Source organism: Mastacembelus armatus, chromosome 19 (genome assembly GCF_900324485.2).
Source record: "Mastacembelus armatus chromosome 19, fMasArm1.2, whole genome shotgun sequence".
NCBI classification, from domain to species: domain Eukaryota; kingdom Metazoa; phylum Chordata; class Actinopteri; order Synbranchiformes; family Mastacembelidae; genus Mastacembelus; species Mastacembelus armatus.
This window is the reverse complement of record NC_046651.1, coordinates 11,881,625-11,909,022: the sequence shown is the minus strand read 5'-3', so window position 1 is coordinate 11,909,022 and position 27,398 is coordinate 11,881,625. Positions and strand designations below refer to the sequence as shown.

Below are 27,398 nucleotides of genomic sequence, written 5' to 3'. Positions count from 1 at the left end.
ACTAAAAGCTCCTGTCTCTGCTGCTCTGCAAGTGTGTGTGTGTGTGTGTACATGTATGTGCGTGCAAATCACAGTGTCTTTTTCTTTCCGCCTACACCCAGGCACCATCCATCAAATGACCCCTCTGTTTGCTGAACGGGAAAAAGGAATATATTTCTATATATCATACGACAAGGCATCCATTGACTTTCTATATGTTACCATCCAAGGTAAAACCGACAAGACTATGGGCAGGGGGAAAAGCTTCTTACACTGACCAACTGTACACATCAAGGCCAACCAATGATGAGTGTGGAATTGCTACAGTACCACACCTTAACAATAGCAGGTCTACCTGACATGATAACTTTGAATTGCTACCCCTGTGAGAAGTTGCTGCTGGAAGTTGGTTGATCATTACTGAGGAAAGAAAAATCCTCCTTAAAAATGAGGGGGTGGGGAGAGTCAGCAGTGGGAGTTACCTTGATGCTGTCAGCAGCACAGAGCCTGGATTTTTTTTTTTTTTTACCATAATAAAGATGAGTGCTATACAGTACCATCAATTTCCTTTTGGTGTGTCTTTTGCTTCCCCACATGCTGGCTAAGTGATCTGAGAGTTTCTGGTCTTTTAATGTAGGTGTTGTAATGTTCAAATCCCACTTGTGACTAGCCTTTTTGAAATTTAGTTCACTTGGCTTTTTCCCCAAACAATTCCAGACTTTTCAGCGTGTTGAGCAAATTAGCTCGCTGCTTGTCATCAGACCGAGATAGGTAGGTGGGACCGGTGTCAGTGATGTTCTATAGTTTGACAGCTGAAAATGATATTACCAGGGTGTCACTTTTCCTTCCATCTGTGCTGTTATTCTGTAGCTACTGTGGATAACATTTTTCTAAACACAATCATGTACTTTAGATAGATTATGTTTCTGCTTGAGTGCAGTATAGGAAAATGGAGAATTTCTTTGTTTTCTGTTGGAAACTTACCCTTAATGTTAAGTTACTGTCTGATAAGTGCATTCATTCCTATATTTATATTTACTTAAAAACATTACTTTCACATTTCCTGACTGTGTGTGTCATTACAGACTTTTTCATGGTCAAGGAAGAACTTTAACACTACATTATCTGATGTTACACAAAATCATTAGTCTTTACTACAGTAGCTACACTGTAACCTGCAGTGTTCTGCATAAGGACATCTATTGCTGTTCTTTTACATCCATTGGAGGTGAACTGCATAAATGAAAGAAATGTGTTGCTAGAATACAAAAATCTGATCATGCCACTTGTAGCTTGGAGCGTGGGCGGTGAGTCTGAAATGGCAGTTCTGAATCACAAAAACAGCATTTTCATGCTGTGTAGCTTGAAGGCCTCATTTGGTCAGTCAGTCAGACACTATCACTTCCTGACCTGAAATACTTTGAGTGTTCAACAGTCTATTTGAAAATGTGACAGTTAATGAATTAATGGGAAAAGTGTCTCTGGAACAACCGGTACTGTGTTCTTATTGGCAAGGCAGATGGGCCACATATTTTCTTTATTAATGTTTTCTTTGTGGTTTCAGGTTATGGAGTGTAAAGATTTGCCAGTTTTTTTTTTTTTTTGTTCTATGCCATTGTAAACTGAGGATCTATGGGTTTTGAACTGTTGCTCAGACAAAAGAAGACATCTGAGAATATTTCCTTTTTAAATATTTTATAAGACTATGGTGATCAATTAATTGGTCAAGGAAATAATCATCAGATTAAATAATGAAAATGAATATAAATCTGAACATTCTATGTATAATTTTGCATACGGTTGCCATAGGAAAGGTATCATAGAGTTACATAATAATGTATACTGTATGATGACTGTGATATGTATATCTGGCCCTATAACTTGTTATATTAGCTCATTATGAGCATTGTTGTAAATCAGTGGGAATCTCTATAACTTTTGTTTAGCAAATCTATCTAAAGCAGAGTCTGTGCCCACATAGCAACATGTACACTCAAGTCCATATCTCTCCTGATTATTACCACAGTGTTCATCACTGCTGCAAGAGACATGACAGGCTCTAATGTAGGAGGACAGGTGACACACATTGGGGGAAGGCATCCTGTGAGACATACTGTGAACCAGGTTGGAGATTGTATGTGTGAAATGTCAGTGAGTCAACAAATCAGTAGACCTTCAGTAGGAGCATTACATGCGGAGATATACGCAGAAGGACTACAAGGACAAATTCCTTGTGTGTGTGTCACTGAGTGAGAGGCGTATTTGTCAGTCTAAGGTGATGAAAACTTAATATGCAGTGTTACAATATGGCTTGTTTGCCTCCAGAAAAAGTCTTAACTGTGATTTTTAACTATTTAATGAAATAGTTTTTCAGTTACTAAACAACTTCTGACATTTGCCTTTTAGGTTCTGGCTGTGTAATGTTTAAAAAAAGACGCCACAATGTGATTTTGATAAATCTACACTTATAATTTGTGTACCATCTTAGTTTCAGTGCTAATTATGCTACTTTCACAATGTAATTTAAAGAAGGTGTGAAACAGCTGTACTTGCTTAATTTAGAAATTTAAACTCTCTTGAGTGCATAGAACTGTTGTTCAAACACTTTCTCGCCTGAAATACTTTGAGACAAGGGTCTGCCAAGAAACCATCACAGTATTTTTGTAGGTAAAGCAGATAGGCCACATGTTTTCTAAAATAATTTTCAGGCTCTAGTGGCTTGTTGTGCAGTGTTTCAACTGTATGACCAAATTGGATCAAACCTAATATTTTTCAACAGACTAGCTATATGTTGCACAACCGTGTTTTACTGACCACACCAGTTTTTCTTTTTCTCATTATGACCCCAGGATGCGACACTGCTAGGAGGCTATTTCCTCTAGCCAATTAAAAAAAAAAAAAAATCTGTGAAACACACACCACTATCAAATCACGCAATATATGATGCATTATTAAGTAGGGGTTTGAATAAAACATAAAGGTTAGTGTTTTCCAAATTATTCTCACAGGAAAAGGGAAAAAACTGTGAACATATTTGTATGGTGCTGTCCTGCAGCTTGAATTAATGAGACTTTGAATTTCATATGCTTTCAACAGTAAACTGGGTTTTTAATGGTCAGCTGCTGCACACACATAACACACTAGACTCAGTTTTAGTTTGTATTCAAAAAGGTAGAAGATTTTGCACAAATTTCTGCAGGAGTCATTCTTTAACATGGGTATTTCATTGTGACTGTGACTCAGGAGATTTGGAAACATTTGATTTAAAGCCCATTGGTGTCAAAGTAAAATATAGTGCAGGAAATTGCTCTTTCCATTAACCATGGGGTAAGATAAAGGCAGTAGGAAAACAGCAGAGGACAGAGGCTAATAATACCTCTAGGAAATATAGTTGTTTCACAGTTTAACAGAGATTTACCGTCCAATGGTTATGCTCCCCAGAGACAGAACCGCCCTTTGAGTAAGACACAGAATGGTAGCAGATAGAACTCTTATAAGTCAGTGGAGGTCAGCTCCGTGTTTGTGGGTGGCAAACTGGCTAATCAAGTAAAGAAAGACAGTATTGGCTGTTTAGGGTGTGAAAGGCAAACGGATGATGTGTGAAGGACACTGTGATCAACATCACAGGTGTGAAAAGAAAAACACGTGTATCTGCACTTAAATCTGCTTTAAAAAATTTATTGGAGGGCTGTTCATGCCACCATAATGGAATTCTTTTTTTTTTTTTTTTTGACATTGAGTGTTTATTCAGCTAAACCCAGGGACTGATCTGAGAAATTGCAAAAGCATGTGAATTTCTTAAGGAAATACTGCATGACAAGGCGAACTATTTGTCCCCATAGTTCTATGTAAGGACACAGTGATCTGTCTTTCTAATGACATATTAATGACATTCTGCCTCTGTAATGTTTGTGGGAGAATTCACATTAACAGTGCGACTCTCATTGATGCATTGTCCGAAAAATACCAACCACAAAGGAGAACCTTGGTTAGGACCCATTGGCAGTCTATTCAGTCACTGCTCTGTCAGAAATACAGACATACTCAGCTTTAATAAAAATCCATTTTCTCTGGCAAAAGTCAAAAAGCTCTCTAGACAGCATTGAATTTCAGTGTGGACAAGACATGTGATAGTTGGCACAGGAAAACTAAAAGCAATGGTTGTTGTGTAAATGTGGCTTTGTCCCCAGCTGGGGTAACCAAATAATCCCCCCCCCCCCCCTCAGCTCCGGAGTGAAGAAGGCTCATAACTGAGTGATGCAATGTGCCCTCTGGCGGCCATGTTGGAGGTCCATTGCTTTTGGCAACAACAGCTGAGAACAGCTGATCCCATTTGCAAGCTTATGACTTGGCTGCTTCAATAATATGGAATAGACATGGCTAATTTCTGTGATGTTTCTAGTTGGGGACTGATGATTTAATTACTGCTACATCTGTAACATTGTCCGCCTGCTGCACTCCAATGATAAGATGGCACGAAAAACTAACTTTCTAAAATGCATTTAGAAAGAATGTTGATGCCTGGAGCAATACTATTGGTATCACAACGGCATGATGATGTTGTTTTTAATTATTGTATGAAAATAATAACACACTACTAAAACATCAAATAAGTAGGCTAATTAAGGAAAATATAGTACTTGAGGGTATATGCCATCATATGGAGGTTTTCATTAGGAATGACTTGAAATAGTATCACTTCTGTGATTGATCGTTGATTTCTTAACCATTTTCTTCAACTTTCTTGCCTTTATTGAAGTACATCTTGAAGCATCTTCAGTATGTACTTCCTTCGCCACTCGCTTTTCTCTTAAGGCACAAGTGCCTTACTTCCCCATTTAGTATTATTATGTTTGACTAAGAGGTTATGTTTCTTCTCTTTTATTTGTCTGATAGCTTGTGTGATAGCTAAAACAAATTAATTTGAAAATTCCGATGAAAGGTGGTGGAAAGTTAGGTCAACTGGCCAAGGAGAAAGTTATTCATGTGAATTTCATTAGATGGCAAGCCTGTAGAGTTACTCCAGAATCAACTTTGACATCGCTGCATTTTTACTCTTTGCTTTCAGATTTCAGTTAAATGAGTAGAGACGGCAATCACAAAGCCAGCCAATGTTTTTAGCTGTGACCACTGATTCAGGGGGAATTTACTGTTCCAGTTGTCTAAAGCATATAACTGGGAGCAGATGGAAAACACCAGATAGTTATGCTATTTATTCATAATAAACAAATACTAAATTAGACAAATCTGCATGTCATTCTGATCTGTGACCAGAGAGTTTGCTATACATGTAGTTCCATGACAAAGCGTTGTTCAGTATTTGCCTTTGAGCATTTTATGGTAACACCTGTTAACGTTAAGTTTTGGAGTACTGTACAGTACATACTATATATTTTATACTCGGTATATACCATTGCATCTTATACTTAGTGAAAGAGCTTGTCTTTTAGGGTATAGGATAATTAACAGTGGCCAAATGTTGGGAATGGCTCTGGCTGTGATGTGGTGTTAATTCCACTTATCATATTTTCTGGACTATAAGACCCACTTGTTCTACTCCACTGGCTTGTTGTGCAACTTACATAGTGAAGCGGCTTATATGTGTTAAATTACTGTCATTTTGTCAAGTAGTCACTAGTGTTAGATGGCACTCTCGGCACTTTTGGCACTGAATTGAAGATAATACAACTGAAATAGTAAAAAATCTTAAGTTCACGCTAAACTACAACTCCTAGTGTAACACAAGTGAAAATGCTGCCCAAAAGAAAGAGCCATACAGCGGACCTCAAAGTGCAGGCAGCTGAAACAAGGTTTGGAGTGAGGGTCAACATTCAGGCAATCTGAGAGGACACGCCGCTTCACCTTCTGCCCAAAGTTGGTGCAGTTGTTTAATGTTATCTGAACATTTCCTGATGTTCACAACAGCATCAGGGCACAAGAACATGTTAAAAAACAGTAAAACACTGTCACAAAACAGCCGTGGCTCTTCAGAGGGGGACGTATTGCCTAACAAGATCCTCTGCTCTCCACTGTAGCAGATGTTCTCACTTCTGGGTTCTGCTTTGACAGGTAAACCATCTGACATTCAAACGGAGACTTCCTTGTGAACAAGATGTGCAGGGTATTTGCACATTCATCGATTCCACAAGAGCTGGGATTTGCAATTTGGATGGATTCAATGCAGCCAAGCAGTACAGTGTGGTTTCTCCCAATTAACCCTTTCCAACCACTCCTTTAACTGGAGAGTTAAAGCCTAGAGGGAAATGCAGTGGCACCTAGAGGAAAGAAAGCCTCCCAGGAATGACACTGACTCAGACAATATCATAGAACTGTGGAGCAATATTTTTTTTTTTTCCATAAAAGCAAGATTACAAAAAAACATGGAACTAAACATTCTCTGAATAAATCATGTGCTTTGTGAAGGTGTTTTCAGCTTGTAGTGTTCAACAGTGGCAGGTAGTGATCTTAGAAAGTGCATTTCTGGGGGCAGCAATAAGCTTTCCACTGAACCACTGGTAAAAACTGGTGAACCCTTTTAAGCACTAATCTTTTTTATAGAGTTGTACTGTGGCCATTCCAAGACTGCATTCAGTTTGTGGCTTTACGCACATGCAGGAAGAGATGAGGATATAGTGCAGGGGGAAAAAAAAAAACCCAGCAATATAACATTTGTTTCCCTATTGTGGCTTGAGGAACAGTTGTTGTCCAGTCGTCTTGTGAGCACTGGACAGATTCAGAACATGCCCGTGCTTGTTCTGGGACTGTCTGGGAATATGTCTCGCTGATGCCCAAGAACACAAATTCTGGCATTTGCCACACTGGAGGAAAGGACAAAGTATTCACAGTGACAACAGGAATGATGTGTCTATCCCTGGCTGGGTACAAGGTTACACATTCAGAAGAGTTGTGCTGATCTGTCTTGGTAAATAGTGGCTCCCTGGAGGTGCTCAAATGCAGACACCAGCAGTGTTTTTAAAAATGTGCAGAAGGTAATAATCAATATATAGTGATGGAGGTTACCATAGTTTTGACGTGTACTTAAATTTTGTCTGTGCTTATGGTAGAGAGAGGATTAGAGTGGAGTGCAGAGAGAGAGAAGTCATGTATTACTTGACCAAATGAAATGTTATCTCCTTCTGGTTGACAACTCTCCAGGACCAGGATAACTAAGACAGCTACAAGATAAACTTGATAAACATTCATCCAGGTGGCTCCCTCTACCAATTGGAACTGAATTCTTGATTCCCAACTCGGGAGTACAAGGCATTATGGGAACCTTGAACCAAACAAAAACAGAGTAGAACATATTAGCCCACATCAGCTAAGAAAATTACTATTTAAAATCTACATTAGGTTATACTGCATTCTACAAGTTTTATTTAATGGGTAATAGTCAAGGTAATACTTTTGTAATATGCCTCTGTGTGATACATGGTTAATATATGGATGGTGTTCTACGTGTGCTCATTTTTCACAAGAACTGTGCACATTATACACAGATGTTTCCCCATGCTGATTGTCGACATTTCCATTGGTTTTTTTTTTTTTTTTTTTTGGAAAACATTTCAACTCTAGAGCAAACCTCATGGAAATTTCTTATCCTAACCCCTTTTTCAAAAACAAAATGTTAAACAATTGAAACCAGTGTTTCAATGATTTAACTACTTTCCTCTGCTGGAAGTCCTCAGATAGTTTTTTCTTAAGAATCTTCAAATGCATGGAGGGGTAAAAAGAGCACAGTGAATTCCCAGGAGGGAATGACTGTCGACAGCCTGTCAGGTTCAAAGGCATCTTCAGAGCGGGACATCACCTTTACTACTAAAGCAGTAAACAATGCAGTCAGAGCCATCATGCACATTAGCAAAGCCAGCAATGAAAGCTGCGTCCTATATAGAAACATGAATAAGCATGGAGATGTCACAGTGCTGCAAATGTGTCATTCATTTTCTATTATTTATGAAAATCAATTGAGAAGCCAACCTCAGGGTAATGCAAATTGTTATTGTGAAAACAATGCATTCAAAATGGCATTATTCTGGCATCATCTGGGGAATGTGAGGTGCTTTAAATGGATCAAATTTTTTTTTCGCCACGAGACATAAGCAGTTTAGACCATAATGAATGATGTTTGGGATATTGCAGGGGTGATTATAGGGTTTTGGATCTTGAACTGTGTGTTGCAGATGCTTGTATAAGTCGCATGAAAAATGCAGCAGACATTTTCCTTGTTCTGCTCTCTCCTGACTGACCCCTAACCTGTGCCTGCTCTATTTCACCTCCCTCTCTCTTTGTCATTTTTCCTGCTTTCTTTCATCCTCAGTTTGGGGCACACACACACACACACACACACACACACACCATAAAATGCCAGTTTTGAAGAACTATTACAGTATATATCCAGCTACATATTCAGTGATAAATGATTTTCTTGAACTTCTTGACTACTCCAGTTTCATTACCCAAATGAATCAATCAAGTTCTAAAGGCTTAGATATAACAGTCTGAAATAATGACACATCCCTTTTAATTTTAAAACAACGATGAATGAGAAACTGCGGATTCTTTGTATCTGTCAACTTCAGGGCTTTCTTCTATATGCAACAAAACAAGGTGAAGAGAAAACTGTAAACAGTGATCTCAATGTCTGATTTAACCTTTAACAAGTGCAACATGTTCAAAGATGGCTACTTTTCTGATTAATGGAATTACAACAACTGCAAAGTCTTACTTTAATAATGAAACAGCACTGATGATGGCAAAGCTAAATAAGGGACTGATATTGCAACAATTACAACTAATGCATTTCTGCTGTTGCTCAAATCTGGCCGCAATGCAAGTATAGAGAGTGAATTTACTTATTGTTGTAGTTCATGTAGCTTATTCATATGTACATTATTTGTCAGTGGGGTCACTTGTCTGCACATACAATATAACTTTCTCTAGGCCCTATGCAGCAGGCTGTGTTGCAGGCTATTTATAAATACAATTCATGCCAAATGCCAAAATCTGTTTAATTAAAAGAGCTGATTATGCTGTAGTTCTTCAGTGTTTTTTTTTTTTCTCTCATATTTTTATATCAGTAAGTGGTGCTGCCCATAAAACCTGGTTGGCTGTGTGCCTAAAGCACTGCTGTCCCCTGTGAACTGTAAAATAAAGGATTCATCTACTGCCCACGGAAGTATCAAGTTGAAGTAGTGCTCTAACTCGCCCATAAATTATGAGCCTGGTGTTTGGTTTGTGTGCTCTTGTGTGCCGCCGGTGGAAGACAGAGGGGTGGCGCCTCCTTCCTCCTCATCCTCTCACGCTCTCTCCCTCCATCGCGCCGCTCCCTGGGGTGTGTCTTTGGCAGCGCCTCTCCTCTTCACGCCTTGTGTGTGAGTGCGTGTGTGTGTGCGTGTGTGGCGAGCGCTGCCGTCGTTGCCGCCCCCTCCCTCTGCCTCCTATCTGCGTCTGCTGCAGAGCTTACCCGACACGCGTAAATGCTGTGTCTTATTTTCCCACCACATTACTATTTCTACCCGTCCGAAATATTCTTTTTTCTTTTTTCCTTTTCTTTTTTTTTTTGTTTCTTGCTGGTGAGGAATGGAAGTCAACGCACACCTACAGCTGGCTGAGTCTTGAGAAAGAGATGGGGCACTAGTCGTCACTTTGGAGTATTGAGGACGGCGGTGAACCGGAGGAGAGCGCCGGATGGGATAGCAGCCGTGAAACCCTCATCACTCACCGCGGATTGAGCAAGTCTCCCCCTCCCTCCCTTCTTCCATCCTCTCTCTCTCTCCCTCCCTCTCCGTCGCTCCCTAGTCTGCAGCCTCCAAGAACAGCCGCCGCATCATTTTTTCAGAGCAGCACCCCTCCTCCCCCTTCCCTCCATCCTCTCTCTTCTCTCCATCTCCTTTTCTGCCGCTTGCACCACTGTGGGAATGCAGCGAAGGTAAACGAATCATAGAGGTTTCTTATTTTTTTTATACCCCAACCCCCACCCCCCCACAAACCACCACCAGTACCAGATCTCTCATCACGGTGACGGACTGCAGACAGACAGCTCCGGAGACGCACGGCTGTCACTCCGGGAAATCAGAGTGGGGTGGTCGGCGGATGGATTGGACCCGGATCAGTTGGATTTAGCCCAGCACCACCCCATCTCATTGGCAGATCGCGTCAGATTCTCTTCTGCCCCGTATGCTTTCAGTCTGGGTGGCTTTCCCTGGCTTTCTTCCTACTGGATTACCGACAGCTGGAGCGACCGAGAGGGTGGCCGGAGCATGGAGAACTGAGGGGCTGTTCGAGGCAAACTTGAAGTAGCCAAGAGAGACACCTGCAGAAGGGAAGGAAGCCCTGATGTTTGAATAAATGGTAAAATAACTTAGATGAAGTCGATGACAATAAAGGAACAAAAGGGGAAACAATCTGGTTTATCTTTTAACACCTCATGCGGCCGATAATCAACCGATTGATATTGGAGAAGGGTGCTGCCGTAGCCTGCGTTGTTGATGCACGCACACACTCACATGGATTTACAGCTCCAGTCTGAAGCTCACCTCGCAACGGATCGATATCCCTCCGGTATTTTTGCGTCCACTTTTTGTTTTTTTTTTTTTTGTTTTTTTTATTAAACAAAAGGAGTGAAGCATCCTGGGATTTACCATCGCTTCGTTAGCGTTGAACTACAGCGAGGCGGCCCCTGGCTTCGCTCTCTCACCTGTCCATAACCTGTGTCCTCCTGTGCTGGTGTGTGTATGTTGTAGTGTGTATTTCTGTGTGTCTGTGTGCGTGTGGATGTGTGCGTCTCTGTCTGTGTGTGTTTGGTTTGTTGTCCGCCAGAGGGAGCGTAGGTTATATTCCTTGCCGTGCCAGCTTTTAATCAGTTGTGAGTGAGTGTGATTGTGTCTTCTGGTGCTTGTTTATACCTTCATGTTTTATGTCTGTGCATGTAGATGTATAGGCCAGGCATTGTGTGGCTACTTACTTGAGATGTCCAGCATTTCTTCAGCACCACATCCCCTTCCCAGTACTTGCCCTTTCATCACTTGGCCACCTGTTTGACCTCCCAAACACCCTAAGAGACAGAAAACTCCAGCAGGATGAGTGAGCGCTCTGGTGCAAGCACTCTAGCGGCCATGACGCTGGAGGAGCCTGGGGCTGAACAAGCATCACCCAGAGCCCAGGGCCCTCTCCGCTGCGGCCCCTGTGCTGTGTGGCCACGCCAGCAGACCTGGCTGTGTGCCGTGCCCTTGGTAATGGGCTTTGTGGGACTGGGACTCAGTCTCATGCTGCTAAAATGGATTGTGGTGGGATCTGTCCAAGACTATGTTCCCACTGATTTGGTGGATCCTAAAGGTAGCATTGGACAGGACCCAATATTTCTCTCCAAACCCAGTGCCATGCCCAAGGGGCCTGATATTTCCACCGCCACCACTCCTTCGGGTGCCTCTACCACAGCAATGGTGTCCACTACCACGCCGCTAGCTGCGGATGGTACCGCCCCAGCGCCAAGAACTCGATCGGGGCCACCAGCAAACCACTCAGCCAATGGCAGCACTGCCAATGGAGATGGCAACCGTGCCCCACACCTTCACAATCGCGTTGGCACCCGCGTTAGTGGGACTGTGGTTACCACCTCCACCACTCGCACCACCCGGCTCACCCCGCCACCCAGCGGTAAGGAGGTCACCCCTCGCAGCACTGTTAGAAAAGGAAGCGGCACTGGTAATGGACGTAACGGATCCACCAACTCAAAGCCAGGACAGACCTCTGCTACTATCACCACCACAGCATCCACCACTGTGAAGACCACTGCCAAGGTGCAGCCGACCACCTCCCAGCCGGCAGCCCCAGTCAAGCCTACGTCACGCTGGAATCACGGGCGCCCAGGAAAGGGCCCCGCCACACGGCCACATAACCGAGTCCGAACGCGTAAGTTCTCCTTTGAGGTTTATGGAGCTGCGTGAGTGAGGCTGCTTGTATGATGTTATCTGTGGAACTTGAGATGAGTGTTTCACAAGAGCTATTTTGTGGACCTTTACAGCAGTAATAATGGTATGTCACTATAGCTACCAGTTATCACATATAACTGTATCCCTCTTTTGTCTGATATGCTTTGATATGACTCATGCTCTGAGAATATAAATCATTTCCTTTTATATCCACATGGAAAGTCGATACTCCAGCAGCTTGACATTAATCGTATTCATTAGCACAGACTGATATCAGGGGATATTCTCAGTATTTTCACCCCTCTCGTCTTTATCTTTTACTTGTGCCTTAATCCGATATGAATCTTACCTCCGGAGGAGTTTTTTTCACACACTGGTTTAAGTACCATTTAAGGCACGGCTCCACGAAGTACAATTTTATTTAGATGTATCTGCCATAGTTGGGATGTTAAAGCTCTGTGATGTGTGCTGTGACCACGGACAGTGTATTTGTTTTATGAAAACAAATAACAGGGGCTGGTTAGGTGTTGAAGTGAGAGAAAGGTTAGCTCACACCTCCTGTGTAGGGAGGAATCAGATACAGCAAGGCCACACATCCCATTTAGATGAGAGAATCCTGGGAGCAGTGTCACAGGTACTGCTTTCAGACTGCAGAGAGACAGACAGGGCACAGAGGGGAAAATGGATGGATATAGCAATAAGCATAAGTTTGCAAAGGACAAGTGGAAGTACACCAGGTAGGAAATGGAGGAAAATAGGAAGAATACTTTGAAAACAGCATAAAGCTGAAGAGGATGGCAAAGGAAAGAAGAGAATGTGGGAAGCATAACAAGGCAGGAGAATGAAGAGTGGGAGCTGCGAGTAGAGAGAGATGGCAGATGGAGTGGGCTAAGTGAGGGAAAGGCTTGAGGGAGATACAGGGTACAAAGCAAGGGAGCTGTGAATTTTGCATATTTAGCATTGTGTAAAGAAGGAAGGCTTCCTGATTATTCATTCCACAAGGGACTTGTTTCTAACATCACAAGATATATATTTTTTTCCAGACGTGGGTGGGGCAGGATGTGAGTGTGATCATCATTGCTATGCCTGTGACTATGTAGAATTTAGCTTTTCCCTCCTCATACATAAGGTGCTATTTTTATAACATTCTGTTGCAAAATAATGTTTACTGTATTTGGCAGCTTTGTTTTAATACCCACTTTAGTACTCACTTAAATGCCATATTGATCCTACCTAGCTATAGTAGCAATGGTTCCAGTGACAAACAAGTACAGTGATCAACATGCTATAGCAAATTTATGGAGTAAATGGATTTACCTGTTTATTTATATTTTAATTTATTTTACCAGTAACATGTTTATGTTGATATACAAACAGAAACCTTGTATTTTTCAGTTTTCTGAGCAGGATCATATGTTTGGACAGCAGTTCTGGTAGACTGCACTACTGTCCTCTTGTTTATCAGCTGGGTGCATCAGATGCATTGATTCCACGGGCAAACAGTGATCAAGTGACATAATTATCTTTTTCTTACCTCAGGGCAAAATATTTTCAGCATAGGTGGTTGAACACAGGATATTAAACCATATTTACTCTGTTGGCAGTTGCATGGCTGTGTGCACAATGAGTTAGACTTTTCCCAGCTGAGAAGGAGCATTGGCTGTGGTCAGCTTGAATACATCTAGTCACAATGGATTTCTTTGGTGACAAAAATATAGAAATACCCATAGTCCTCTGCAGCATAATCCAGTGCTCCAGAGTCAATTATGTCACTTGACAAAGGGCTGCCAAACAGCTGAAAGATGCCATACTGGGCAGCCCCTTTGTGTGAACGTCAGGAAGCATCTGTTTGTACTGTATACTATAAAAAGGGCACTGCTTTCAAAAGCTAAAGTATACTTAGTAAAGTTGCCTGTGCTTAATAAAAGCTTTCAGATACACTAGTGACTTTCAAAGGAGGCTGATAATTTGTTTTCGATAAGTCTCCACATGTTAACAACATACAAAGTGGGCTGACATTTTGTGGAATCTTTACCCCTGCATTTAATAAATATCTCTCAGGCACCAAAATACATCTTTGCCATGCTCAAGTTTTCAGCGTGGACTTCGTTTCACTTAACTCTGGTGATGTTTAGTAAATTCTGTGGCTCTTTAAATTGACATTTTACTTGCATGACATTTTATTGAAGTTTCTCTATGTTGTAATTTATTTAATTACAAAGGGGCTTATCCCTGCAGCATGTTGCTACATTTTCATTGATGACTGTAGGCTAATTGTACTGTGCATCAATAAATGTCAATGTCAGGGGTAATAAGTTAATTATTGTCCATCAACTATTAGAAAGCCTCGTTTAGTCAAGACATTTCTTTACAAATCACATATTTTAACTCAAAAAGTGAAATATGAAGAAAGCTCACTCTCAACATGGTAACAAATCACTGATTTATGAACCAGATTATTCAACTTATTTTTATTAAACGTATGGACGACAGCTCTTGTGCAAAATCAGAGAGGCAAATCTACTTGTTTATAAAACAGAGATTAAACTATCATATATTGTCACTTCAGTTAATCATAAATTATTAGATTGTGTCTAGAAATTAATAGTCTGTGTTTACTGTAGACCTCTACCAGTGTTATAGCTTATTTTGTCAAGGCTACACTGTGGGTTACCCTGTATATTACTGACACTTTTGCTACAGGTTAAAATACTTTTTAAATTTTGGGACTGCAGCCTCTTCTAAGCTTCGCATTTAATATGTTATGATGATTCTGTGCCAATGTAGTTATACTGTGTGATCTCAGGTTTTGTTTAATCTGCACTGAATATATGACACAATATATATAGTGTGTGTGTATATATATATATATATATATATATATATATATATGAGAGAGAGAGCTCCTACTCTTTTTTAAGATCAAAATGAATCTCTGTGTCCTGGTAAAAATACAAGCTCTGGCCATTGGGAGTAATGAAACACTGTATTTTACCTATTTCTCATGTCTGCTTTTCTCTTCTCTCGCCCTCATTCCCCATGGTTTTTGTATCTGCTCTCCATGCCATTTCTTGCTTTGCCTTTGTGCTTTTTATCTTCATTTATGTGTTCCTCAGCTCACATTTCATGAGCATATGGGCAGTCACAGAAAAACTGGCAAAGTTGTGAACACAAAGACAAGCATGTATATTTGTGCCCATACTCATGAAATCTATCATCTGGTTTTCTCTATTTGAGACTAGTATGTATCTGGCTCCACTTTCTACATACAAGCCCCATTAGCCCAGAAGTAGGGAAATAACAGATGAATAGAGCAGCACACAATGAATGCCTGTTGGGAAACCATGGGAAGCTGTGCTGGCTGTGCGCCCAATCCACTCGGTTGTAAGAAATCGTCCTTAGTGAAGTGTGGTTGTTATTCCACGCACATCTCAGTAGCCTGATTCCAGACTTGCGAATCGCCTGTCACAATAAAATTTTTGTTGAGCAATTCAAAGGTCTTGTGTTACTCTTTAATGGAATCAGTGACCATTTACCTAACTGCAGAATCAGTAAGTACCTTTATAGGTGGGGCTCTTTTTGGGAGCGTCATGTAACTGAATCCAAGGTAACTGACACGGTTGTCAAGTCTGCTGTAAGTCATCTCACTGAAACAAAGCTATTAAATCATAAAATCTGTGCACTAAAGGCATTAAAAAGGATGAAAAATTGTTGTTGCTGTTCCCTGTGGGTTCAATTTATCAGGTGATTCCACTGACACTTTAGGAAGTAAATTGGGAGGATTCAGTTTTTGGACTTAGTCCTACATGTTGGAACTGCATACAGTGAACAGAATTCTTGACTTTATTGCATTTATCTATAGTAAATAATTTACTATAAATGACATTGATCAGGATGGTAAATGGGAAGTTATCTCTTCTTAGCCAGTGCAAATTTTGTGTTTCTGGAAAAAGCAAATGGATTGGTCAGTGATTGGTCAGGTCAAAATATTCACCCAGTGAATCAGATACTTTTAAAGATACCAGTGTCAAACTGAATAATGGAGTGATAACAACATAAAACAGGTTAGCATCATATAGTTATGATGAAAAAGCCAACCAGACATTGGGCCACAGCTGATTTTTTTTTTTTTTTTTTTTTTAAAGGTACAAAAATATAGCAGAGGGACATATATGACCCTATTCCCCAATGTCAAAGAAAAAACAGAAACTGATGTTTTTTTCCTGACACACAAGTCCCTGTATTTTTATTTATTTTTTTGCTTGACTATACATGAAGCCAGAACCAAGTACTACTGTATGGCCAGTGGAGCGTGTAAGGGGATTAAAAACAAAGATATAAATCCAGTTTGCCTCTCTCTTTCTCTCTCTCCAGGGAGGTCAGGTTCAGATTTGCCAGGCTGCCTCTGAGGCCTCTCTGTCCCTCCTGAGACACGCTCTGCTTGTTCGATGAGGTTGGCCCAAGAAGGGCTGCTTCTGCTGTGTGTGTGTGCATGTGCATGTGTGTGTGCATGTGTGTGTGAGCGTGTGAGCAGCTGCACTGATGTACAGATACATTCCTAGTTAGAAGTTGAGCTCTTATGCTCGTTTTAGGCTCAGAATGATTAAGCCCAGACTGTTTTTGTTTGTGGTCTCAGCATGTGACATGCACTTTGTCATTGTAAGCCACAGAAGTGTAGTGCATATTTCTTTTTTTCCCAGTTTGGGAGACGGTGGTGTTGGTCACAGTGCATGCTTTTTAAAAAAAAAATCCTAATTATTTCAAATGAGTAGTATCAGTATCCATAAACTGGTTTTGTATTGCATACTACATGCTACAGTACATGCAAATATTCTACCAGTGTGCCAACTGACTTCCATTAGGGTTTCTATTGTGCCACAAATGTACATATACAATTGAAAAACATGCATGATCTGTCTGTGATTCATCAGACCATAAAAGGCAAGTGCATATCTTTTGCACATGCAGATTATTAAACTGCAACATTCTGTACTGCAGGCCTTGGACATCAGGCTAGCAGAGACACTTGACACTGATGGGCACCAATTACAAAGCAGAATATATCAGTGTATTCAGTGTGGTAAGCCTGAAGATATATTATTCCTGAGTGACAGGCCCAGAAAATGCTTGAAATTTTGTGGGAATTGATCCCATGCCCTTACCGTTGCCAGTGCCGTGCTCTACCCACTGAACCTTACAGAATCAATAAGGAAGATGGGGGAGAGAGCCTTGGGTAAGGAGAGCTGCGAGACAGAGAGAGACAGACAGAGAGAAGTGGGGTCTGTTTGATACAAAAGAGAAAAATGTACTGGGGCAAAGACTGTCAAAAATCATGAGAGCATGGTCCAGAAGTAAGAATCCAGCTGCAAGGCAGCAGCATATTGACATCACAGTTGAGTGAATGGGCCTTGGCCAGACATTTTGCATACCTCAAAGCATCAATCTACCTGTTCTATTATTATCTTTCATTTTTTTGCAGATTGTCCTCAAGGCATTATCCATATTTAAATATTTTAAATATTTCCCTTCTTGTCACAAGCATGTCAGTATACACTATACAGAAGAAATCAGAATATGATGTAAATCAGTTTATTATATGTTATACATTGCAAATACATCTTATGGGACTATTTTATTTCACATAGGCATGTATAAATATCTTTAGGTTTAGATTATAAAAAAGTTATTTGACTGCTATCTTGAGCTTTGGACCTGCACTGGGAATTTTTAATAAGATGATTAATAGCTTAATTAAGAAAATAATTGTCAAGAATCGAGAATAAAAATTGTAGCCTAATACATCACATTGATGCATGATGCCCGACAGAAACAAGTAAGCAGTGCGCTAATGGCTGGGGCACAGCACAGTGAAGCAGCTATCTAAATGTGTTATGTTGGCCTAGTGGTCCAGTACAGAGCCTACCATGTAACATCTGAGATTGGAGCCTCAGATGGTTGATGCCTGTTATCCTTCCTCACGCAGAGGATATTTGATCCTACAGCTGAGCTTCTTTAGCAACTTAATCTAAGGCTGTGTACTTACTCTGCCTCCTTCCCCAGTTGAATTGGAAGACCCTGACCACAGCCATGGCCCTAACCCTAACTTTAACCTTTTATAACCTAAAGCAAACAACGCTTGTTTGGTGCTTAAAGGCCCAGAACCAAATACTTCACATGGGAATTAATCCTGGAAAATTCGTATGTATTTCTTTCCATGTTTGAATATACAGGCCTACCAGTAACACTAACATTGTGTTGTTGCTGCAATAAATATTCTGTGAAGTTTCTCTCATGCTTTTAAGGAACATTTGACTCTCAGGCAGCAGACAGGGGACCCATATATTGGCAGAGGAAATGTTTGCTTACTGTAAGCACTGGCTGAGTCCATTTTAGGGCTTCTTAATGTCACTGTAGGATTTATGTAGACAAAATTTCCACTGGGAGGTGGCAGACAGAACAAGGGGTAGGGCAGGGTGGTACTGGCTGAAATATTAATACATTAGAAAGAGAAACATATGGAATGTTTGTTGTCGGAAGTGTGAATAATTGATGAAACTTCCCTTTTATAAAGTGCTTGAGATGTCCCAGGCATAGTGGTCTAATGGCAGAAACATAGTATAGGGTTTGCTTGTATTTGGCCTCCACAGGGTGCCTTTCGGAGGCAGGGGCACCAATAGCCATCACTAACCTTTCACATTATTAAAACTCCCTAGACACAAAATCAGTAAAACTTCTGGATTCACATTTGGCTTTGTTTTGCTCATCCTTTTTCATAAATGTGCCAAAAAGCCTCCCCCACAGAGTTAATGGTTACTAATGTTTCCACAGAGAAATAAAGGTGTTGTTAGCCTAAGGAAAGAAGTGGTCCTAATTGAAAGTAAACAGTGTGATCATTATTGTCTCTGAACAGGACTCTCCCACTTTATATCTTTGGAAATTGGAACAAAAAAAAAAAAAAAACTGGAGACAATTTTAAAGACAAAGTTTAGTGGTGGTAGTGATGTGTGTGTGCTGGGGGAGTACTCACTGAAGTCACTCATTTTAATGACATGCAGTCATGCCTACTTACCCACACAGTCTGTACTTTTTTTTTTTTTTTTTTTTTTTTTTTTACTTCGTAGGAATGGGTACTCGGTAATGGCCTGTTTCTAATCCACAAAACCCCGGTCTTTAATTAATTAATTAAAGACTCACTTGCTCACTCACTCATTGATTCATTCATCTGAAGAGAATGCAGTAACTTGCTGATAGCTCAAGGGGCACTGAGATATAGTAGTGCCTGTGGCAGTGCAGAGAGGATTACAGTCCATCATATCTGATCTGAGACTGTTGGATCCCAATATTGAATTACGGACCCTGCAGGAACTCTGGTTCCGTTATCAATTTGCAAATGAATAACACGGAGAGGATGAGGATAGGGGCTGGAGGGGGAGGGGGTGTGGTTCTGAGACAGGTTTTGGTGGAATAAGATGAATACAATAGCAGTCAATTTGTTGTGCAAGAGGAGACTGCACATGGCAACACAGCTACAGTGCCATGCGTGTTGAAGGAGCTTGAGTTTTTCCTTACTCAGCTAGATGGGTCCCATTTTGAAGGGATTACGGCTGTAGTGGCTGCATAAAGCCTTCATTAACCATTATAAAAACACATTTATGGTCTACAAATCCTTTAAAGCAAGATTTTAAAATCTGTATGAGGGGTTATAAAAGGGCAGCACAGTGTATAAGATATTAAGACATGTATGATATATTTTGGAGTTTTATTCATATTAAATTGAATTTCTTACAAAAATACAAAAACTAATCTTACACACTGACACATTTTTAATTTCAGACAGTTATCTTGTTGGCTTGAAAATAAGCCTCCAGCTGTGAAGTGTAATTTAGGCAGTGTTCCATCTATTCCTCCAAACTTTTCTGTATTTAAACATTGATTATTGCAATGTGGAGAGATATTTAAGTCACGATTTCAAACTGAGGTATGCGCAGCATGTGGAGCATGATTTCTCACTTGCCCTGCTTCGCACATAGCATCTGGGTACATGACGAGCCTGCAGGAAAGTGTGGATTGCGGAGGTTGCAGCAGTCGGATTGATTCACTGCAATGTGTGGCCTGTTGCCACCCCCAGTGACGGAAAATGTGCCATGGTGCCCTGGTTGAGATGGAGAGGCTTATTGTGGTGTGTGGAGGTGGAGATGGAGGTCACCTTTTACTCTCTCTTGCCTTCCTCCCGCTATCATTCATGCCTCTATACTTAGATTCTCCTTTTTTATTCTCATCCTTGTGTCCTCTATTTTAAGGCAGTCTCTTGCCTCTCTGTTTGCTCTCAGTCCTTTGCGGGGTTCTTTCATTCACTTCACATCAACTTTATGAATACCAGCCAATGAGGGCTCTTATCTTACGAGTGTACCGGAAGAGATAAGTGTATCATTTATCATTTCTTATTAGCTGCTGTCCCCACTTCTTGCAAAGAATTCCCAGGGATATTATCCCAAGCAACTGACACTATTTCATTATGATTATTAATTGTGCATAAAGTCCTCATTCTTCAGTTCTTCATATCATGCTGAACTTTTAACACTGCCTAGGTGTTCTGTGCATACTCATCAGTTTATTCCCAGTTCAGTGCATTGCATAATCATTTTCATTCACATCTTTTACACCTTACTGTAGTTGTCATATATGATTAGAAAGTGATTATCAAATTATTCTGCTATTTTGCAAAGCATTAAATAGTGGTAATGTATATAGCATGAAATGAATAACTAGAATTAGCCAATAATTCTAACAAAAAAATTACAATTCCTGGTTAAAGTGGTGAAAAGAACTAGAAACCTTCTGTTCTCATGCTCAATAGGTAGTCATCTCTGAATTCTACCTCACAGCTCTTTTAGGTTGAAATTGAAAGTAAATCCTCCACACAAAGCCTTCCCACTAGATTTTTAAGCCTGACATCAACAGTGTCTCAGATAATGTCCTGAAAATTAAAAACATGTCCCTTAAGAATGGCACTGTTCCACACACTTTAAAAGCTGCTATTGTTAAGCTGCTAAGAAAACAGACAGTGAGGTCTAAAGTAATGCTTTATTTTTAACATTCCTTTCATAAGGACGATACTAGCAAATTGTTTTATTTGTATTTAAGAGGGTTTCTAACTGTGGTTGAAACCTTGTCTAAGACTTACTATAATACCAATAGCAGTTAAAGTGGGGTGATAAGCTATTTTATGTTTTCAAGTACAATGGCTCCATTTATCATTGTAACCTAACTTGAAGGTACTTTTGATTGTACGCAAAGCTCTAAATGGCAGAGGTTCATGGCAGACTCTGAGTTGTTTTAAGTTTGCCCACTGCCAGTCAGGACCTTCACTGCGGATTAGCAGCTTTTTAAAAAAACTCTGCTCCCTAACTGTGGAATACAGCGATATCACACAGGCAGTGTCAGTGAGACAGCTTCAAAGATGTCAAGTTTTAGTTTAGTTTAGTCTGTTTAGTAGTATGTTATTATATCTGATGCTAGGTCGTGCCACTCACCAGCCTGACCATTTTTTTGTCTTTTTCCCCCCATTCGCTTTAAATTACACTGTTTTTCTGAAGCTCGCTCTTTGTACAGTTCTGTTATTCACCAAACATCTCTATAGGGACATGTATGTAACTTAGCTTAAAAGATTAAGAAACATGTTAATTGGGGTTTTAAAGTATTTGTTTTTCAGATTATTAGATTTAAACTGAAAAATAACCTAATGGAGCCATGTGAACCTACAACTGATGTTATTATTTTTAAGCAATGTGTTGGAAGCCCCAGGTGTTCTGATCATGGCATTGATGAATAGTGCTGGAGTTGGACAGGGAGACATGGACTGACTAAGGTCCTCTCATGTTAATTTCCTGGGGGCATGCACAGCTTGTCTCATGCGGTAATCCATGCATGGTAAAACCTTATCCACAGGGATAATGTTAACTCATTCCCAAACATAACAAGACAAAAGCCCCTTCCCAGCATTTACTCCAGTGTATTTTTCATATTCCTCTAATCTGTTCCTTATGTAGCTCTGCTCTATGGATTTGTTGACCATGCTTACTGATTAACACAAACACACACACACACACACACACACACTTTGGACTGTGAATCCAACAAGATGGTGAACAGAGATGGCAACTATGTCATTTCACTGCATTAACTTTTTCTGTTGGTTGTTGGAATGAGAAAGGTTGCACTGGAACAGTGTGTAGTCAGTGGAGGCACAGCTGTTACAGTACAGTTCATCATCAATGGCAATCAATGGGGAGTAAACACATTTATCAGCCTTTATGTTTGCCATTATTAAATGTTGTTTTAGCATTAGTTTGGCAGATGCTTTTATTACTTATGACAAGTTGATTGAGCAGTTGCAAATAGAGAGTTATTGTAAACAACCCGCTGTGCTTCTACATTGAATGGAAAAACCAGTTGTTAATGATCAGTGTGTGCGCTTGTGCGTGCATGTGTGCGTGTGTGTGTGTGTGTGTGTGTGTGTGTGTGTGTGTGTGTGTGTGAAGCACTGCAGTTCTTCAGCAGCACTGTGTAAGGATCAAAAGTTCATAAAAAGGACATTTTGCAGTGCAGTTCGGGCTCAACGTGGCCTAAAAGATCCAAGATTTTAAGAACACTGAATTGGCACTAGACTGAAAGAGCATCTATCACATTCACACCCAACCTGTCAGACAAGTCAGTGAATTATATATTGAAAGACACCCATCCCCCCCCACACACACACACACACAACCCCCGAGCATCCAGGCAGAGACAACTTTCTCTGTCTCTCCCTTCCATCTGATGTGCCGTATTGAATCATTGATAGGACATCCACAACAACAGCACTCCTCCCTATAAAACACCTGTTACATACAGCCTGAAAAGGAATACAACTAGAGCAAAATGTAGAATCTGTTTTGATCTTTTGAATAGTGAGTATGTGGAAAAATGATAAAATGTATATTGGGTCTTTTAGCCTTTTAGCCTAGTCTTTTAGTATATTTAATGCAGTACCCAATACAAAGTGATATTTCAATTTGGCACTGCATGTCAATTTTAAATGATTGGAGCTTAATCTTTATCAAATAACAAAACTTAGCAACATAAATTCTCTTCATCAGAATTTAATGAAAGAACCCTGGTATGTGAGTGACATTTTCTTAGCATAAGCTTTTATAGTCCAACGTGTCTTCTCCGGTTATGTATCTATACTTGAAATGGAAACACCAGACCCTATCATGTATTTTTCCATGATGGCTATTAATGGAATGGAATGAAGGGCTCGGTGCTAGTGAGACACTACTGTTGTAGGCACTAATATGCGCTCTTCTCTCAGTCATCAAGCATACTCTTTGATCCCAGCTGGAGTCAGGGCTGCTTCAGGGATATGATGGAATATTTTATTGCAGTTGAAGGAAAGCAATTGGTGGGGTTGCCTCAGTCCGACGGTTTCATCCTCTCCCCCTTATAGTAACTTAAGCTTTAAAGCCTCAGCTGGGTACCCAAGTGACTATTTTGCATGTTGTTACTCCTAAACTGCCTGTTTTACAAAAGGACTGCATTCCCTCTGAATTTGTGAAGAGTGTGTGTGTGTGTATATGTGTGTGTGTGTGTGTGTGTGTGTGTGTGTGTGTGTGTGTCTCTGTCTCAAATAAGAGGTCTGGGACTAGTGGGGGCTGGGAAGGTTAGTAAAGATGACACTGACACAGACAGAACGAGTTTGATATAGTCGGTGGCATTACAGAGAATAATGAAGATTAAACTGAGATCAGGTAGTAGGAAGGTTGGGGGGGTCACTGTGTAAGATCAATGTAGGGAGGAAAGTGAAGATAGATGTCGGCAGGGGCACACAGATTTTCTGTTTCTCAGAAATGGAGACCATCATGATTAAAAGAACCCACATTTCTCTGAGTGGCCACAACAAGGCTTGATCAGATAAGAAAATAATGCACAAGGCATAATTCATTGGTTCCTTCTTGGTTAAGAGTTAGGGAGAGGTTTATTTTGTCGGATTTTGGGCAACAACAGCAACAAATCTCTACACAATTATGATATGCATTTTGGAGTTAACTTGCAAGTAAATTCTGTGACTTCACTTAAGCATAAAAGACTTTGACGACAATACATTACATTTTCTTTACATATCTACTCACTAGTGTGTATCTAAAGCAGATTATGCAGCATTATTGTATGTAATAAATAAGCAACGCTGTGCTTTTAGGTTAGGTCACAACCAGGGCACTGGGCATAAGTCATAATAGACCAGCACTTTTTCTTTGGTAATCCCCAACAGCTTGTGTGTGTGTGTGTGAGATATCATGTGTGCCCACCCGTGTTTGTATGTGCGGAGACAGAAAGAGGAGATAGCAGGTCCAGATGGGTCCAGCTCTGGATCTGGTGTTCCAGATAAAGGCTAGATGGGTGCCATTACCCTCATAAGGTGCCAGCATACCATTTAGAGAAGGTGTTAAAAGCTGGAAGGCTTTGCTGACTCCAAACAGCTGACATAGAACTCATTAGGAGGTGCTTCTTTATGAAATCTGTAATGAATGATGTTAAACAAGAAAAAACAGATTGACCAGCTGAGTTGGTCATTGGTGTTCATTGATGGCTAAATTAACATTGTAGCCATGAGGTACAGCATCAGTCAGGAAATTATACATAAATAGTGAGCTACTCAACTTGTGCTAAAATTGTATTGTTTTTAAAAAAAAAATGATTTTTTTTTTTTTTTTATCTGTAAATTGTCAAAAACATTTTCCGGAAATTAAGATCTAAGTGGAAATATATAACGCGGTCATTATAGGGCTGCAACAAACAGCGTGTTTTTTTTTTTTCTCCCCAGTATTGATAACTCTGCAGGTTCATTTATTTTTTGCTTAATCATTCATGAAATGCTGAAAAACACTGCAAGATGATGTTTTCAAACACCCTGCCAACAGCAATGCAGCATAAGCAGCAGCCCTTCATAGCGGAGAACCCAAAATAATATGGCTGGAGACTAAATGATCAGATCCACACATTTTTCAGCAATTGTTTTCGTGGTAGACGACCTTAATTTTAGTCATTTATGTTTTTGCCTGTTAAATTTCTTGCATCGACTATTTAAATAACCAATAGTTTACTACCGGTTAGATTGAAATCTAGGTGAATATATTTTGAAACTTAAACTGATTTCTTATTCCTTAGTGCACGCAGTCCATAGCAGCCATTTCAGAAAACTTCAGCACACAGCTCACTCCCACACAAACACTTAAATGGCCATTATAAAGGAGAGGTAGAGAGCCAGTGCTGGCCTTAAGAGAAGGAATAAGTGAGGTAACAGGCCTCTGTCCTTTTCCAGGGAACTCTAGGACAGTGAGAGTCTTCACCAGCACCCCAGGGAGAAGGAAGACAGATTAATGCAAAGGCTTTAATATTTCAGATGAAAACGTATTACTGCTCTCTTGCTCTTTCTCCTCTCGCCTCTCTCTCTCAGTGGCTGATAGAAGTGGGCTAAAATTCTGCTTGCTTTCTCCTGCTCTCTTCTTATGTCGTCCTCCCTGGCAAGAAGCATCCGTCCAAAGCTCCCTTGTCAACTCATTTTGACTGGAAGTGGTAGATCAGCAAGAAGCCAATCTAAATGAATAGTAGAGTAAGTGATTTTGTGTGTGTGGTGCCCCATCTGTCTGTACATCTGTCTTTGTGTTGCTAAAGTTGCACTGAAAGCTCTTGACCTTACAACCAACCCTTCACTGTCTGTCTTTTGCTAGCGTGTTATATCTGTATGTCACCTTGAATGAGATATGCTGTAATTTTGTCCAGTCGCATCTCTGTCCTGAAAGCCTCTTTTGAGACACACCACACCCAGCTCTGCTTCATCACACAAACAGCCACTGTCTTTAAGCTTGCGGAAAATCCATTGTGATTAGAGCCCAACCAGCACATGGGCAGACCAGTCTTATTTGTCAATTTGAGCCAACTGCAAATTAATCGATATCAGGATTTCTAATGGCCAATGAGCGAAAAGAAATTAAAGTAATCAAAAGCCAAATCTAGGTGCTTGAGCTATTTTATTAGGAGTGTCGCAGTTAATTTTTCAGTCAAGAATTACATCTGTCATATCTGAACTGGAAACATTAGAACGGTTATTAAACCAGCAGATTTACAGGGACTGCAATAAGGAACCTCCTTTGGGACTCATGGGCTTTGCACCAAGCTTTTAGAGAGTGATAGGAAAAACCTTATTCAGTGACAGTAATGTTCATAAATACTCTGACTGTTTTTTTTTTTTTTTTTTTAGTGCTGTAGTTCTCCATTATAGTTTTGTCAAAACAGATGTGAGAAGAAAGATTTGATGCATCAATGTATGAAGAGAACTGTAAATAAGGACCCTGTAAGGTCCTCAGGCTTCATCATTTTTGGAACCAAAGCACATCCATCACAAAAGAGGGCCTTCTCTATCAGAAGAGTCAGTGTAGGCATCAACTACACCAAACAAAAGTCTCCAGCACAAAAGGTGGATGCCTTACTTCCTAACAAACAACACCCTACCTCTTACAATGGATCTAAATCAATGCAAATTCCCAAATATGAGCATAAGGAGACACTGTACTATCCCATATACTTGAATGACACATGGAAGTATTTAGTTTTACTGCATATCACATTCTCGACCTGCAGTTCCACTAGGTCAACATTGCTGTAGAGCCTAGGCTTGAATTGATGGAGCTTTGATGTATAGCTTTTGCAAAGAACGCAGTAACAGGCTCAGTGACATATTGGTATGTGCAATCACCCACGCCCTCTCTAATCATTTAACCCCACAGTATCTCATTTAACACCTATCCATTATATCTATCATCTTACTAGCTGTGCAGATCGGGGTCAATGTGACAACATGGTAAGCAGCACAGCCCTGACATGTTATTCTCCAGTGAGTACATGGAGTGTTTGCCCCTGGTCCTGCTGGGAAATATATTCCTGGCAGTGTATCTTGGGTCAGGCCCTGGGTTTCCAAAGGGAGATCTCACAGGCCCTACTCCAGTGTTTTTTCAATCAGGGGCCTGTGTCGGCAGGTTCATTATGTGTGTTTGGGTATTTTTTCTTTTCATGGTTTTCAGTTGATGCATACTATTTAAGATGTCATTCTTCATCTACCTCCACTCTTGGGGCTTGCGGCTGTTTGTTGGAGAATGATATTCCCTTCCTCTCCGTCTTCTCTCTCGCTTCCAGGCTGCATATGTCACTCGCACAAACACACACACACACACACACGCACACGCACACCGAGACTCAAAGGAGGACTCACGCTATTTCTACACACTCTCATGCATGCATACAAAACATAGGTTTCATTCTCTTTTGGTCTTTGTCTCTCTCTCTCCGTCTCTCCATTTGTCTCTCTTTTCTTCCTTACACCAACACACATATACATGCACACCTCTGCTTTTCATGTCCCCAGAGGCTTCCTGTCTCTCTCCAAGCCAG

General features: G+C 40.6%; 1 protein-coding gene across 1 annotated transcript in view; it reads left to right on the top strand.

Annotated features, from left to right (window-relative positions):
* Positions 1–11,060: 11,060 nt before the first annotated feature.
* nrg3b (neuregulin 3b) overlaps positions 11,061–27,398 on the top strand; it is a 160,738-nt gene continuing 144,400 nt past the window's right edge. The window contains exon 1 of the mRNA XM_026315497.1: positions 11,061–11,892. Coding sequence (XP_026171282.1) covers positions 11,061–11,892 — 832 coding nt within the window. The remainder of the gene's footprint in view (positions 11,893–27,398) is intronic.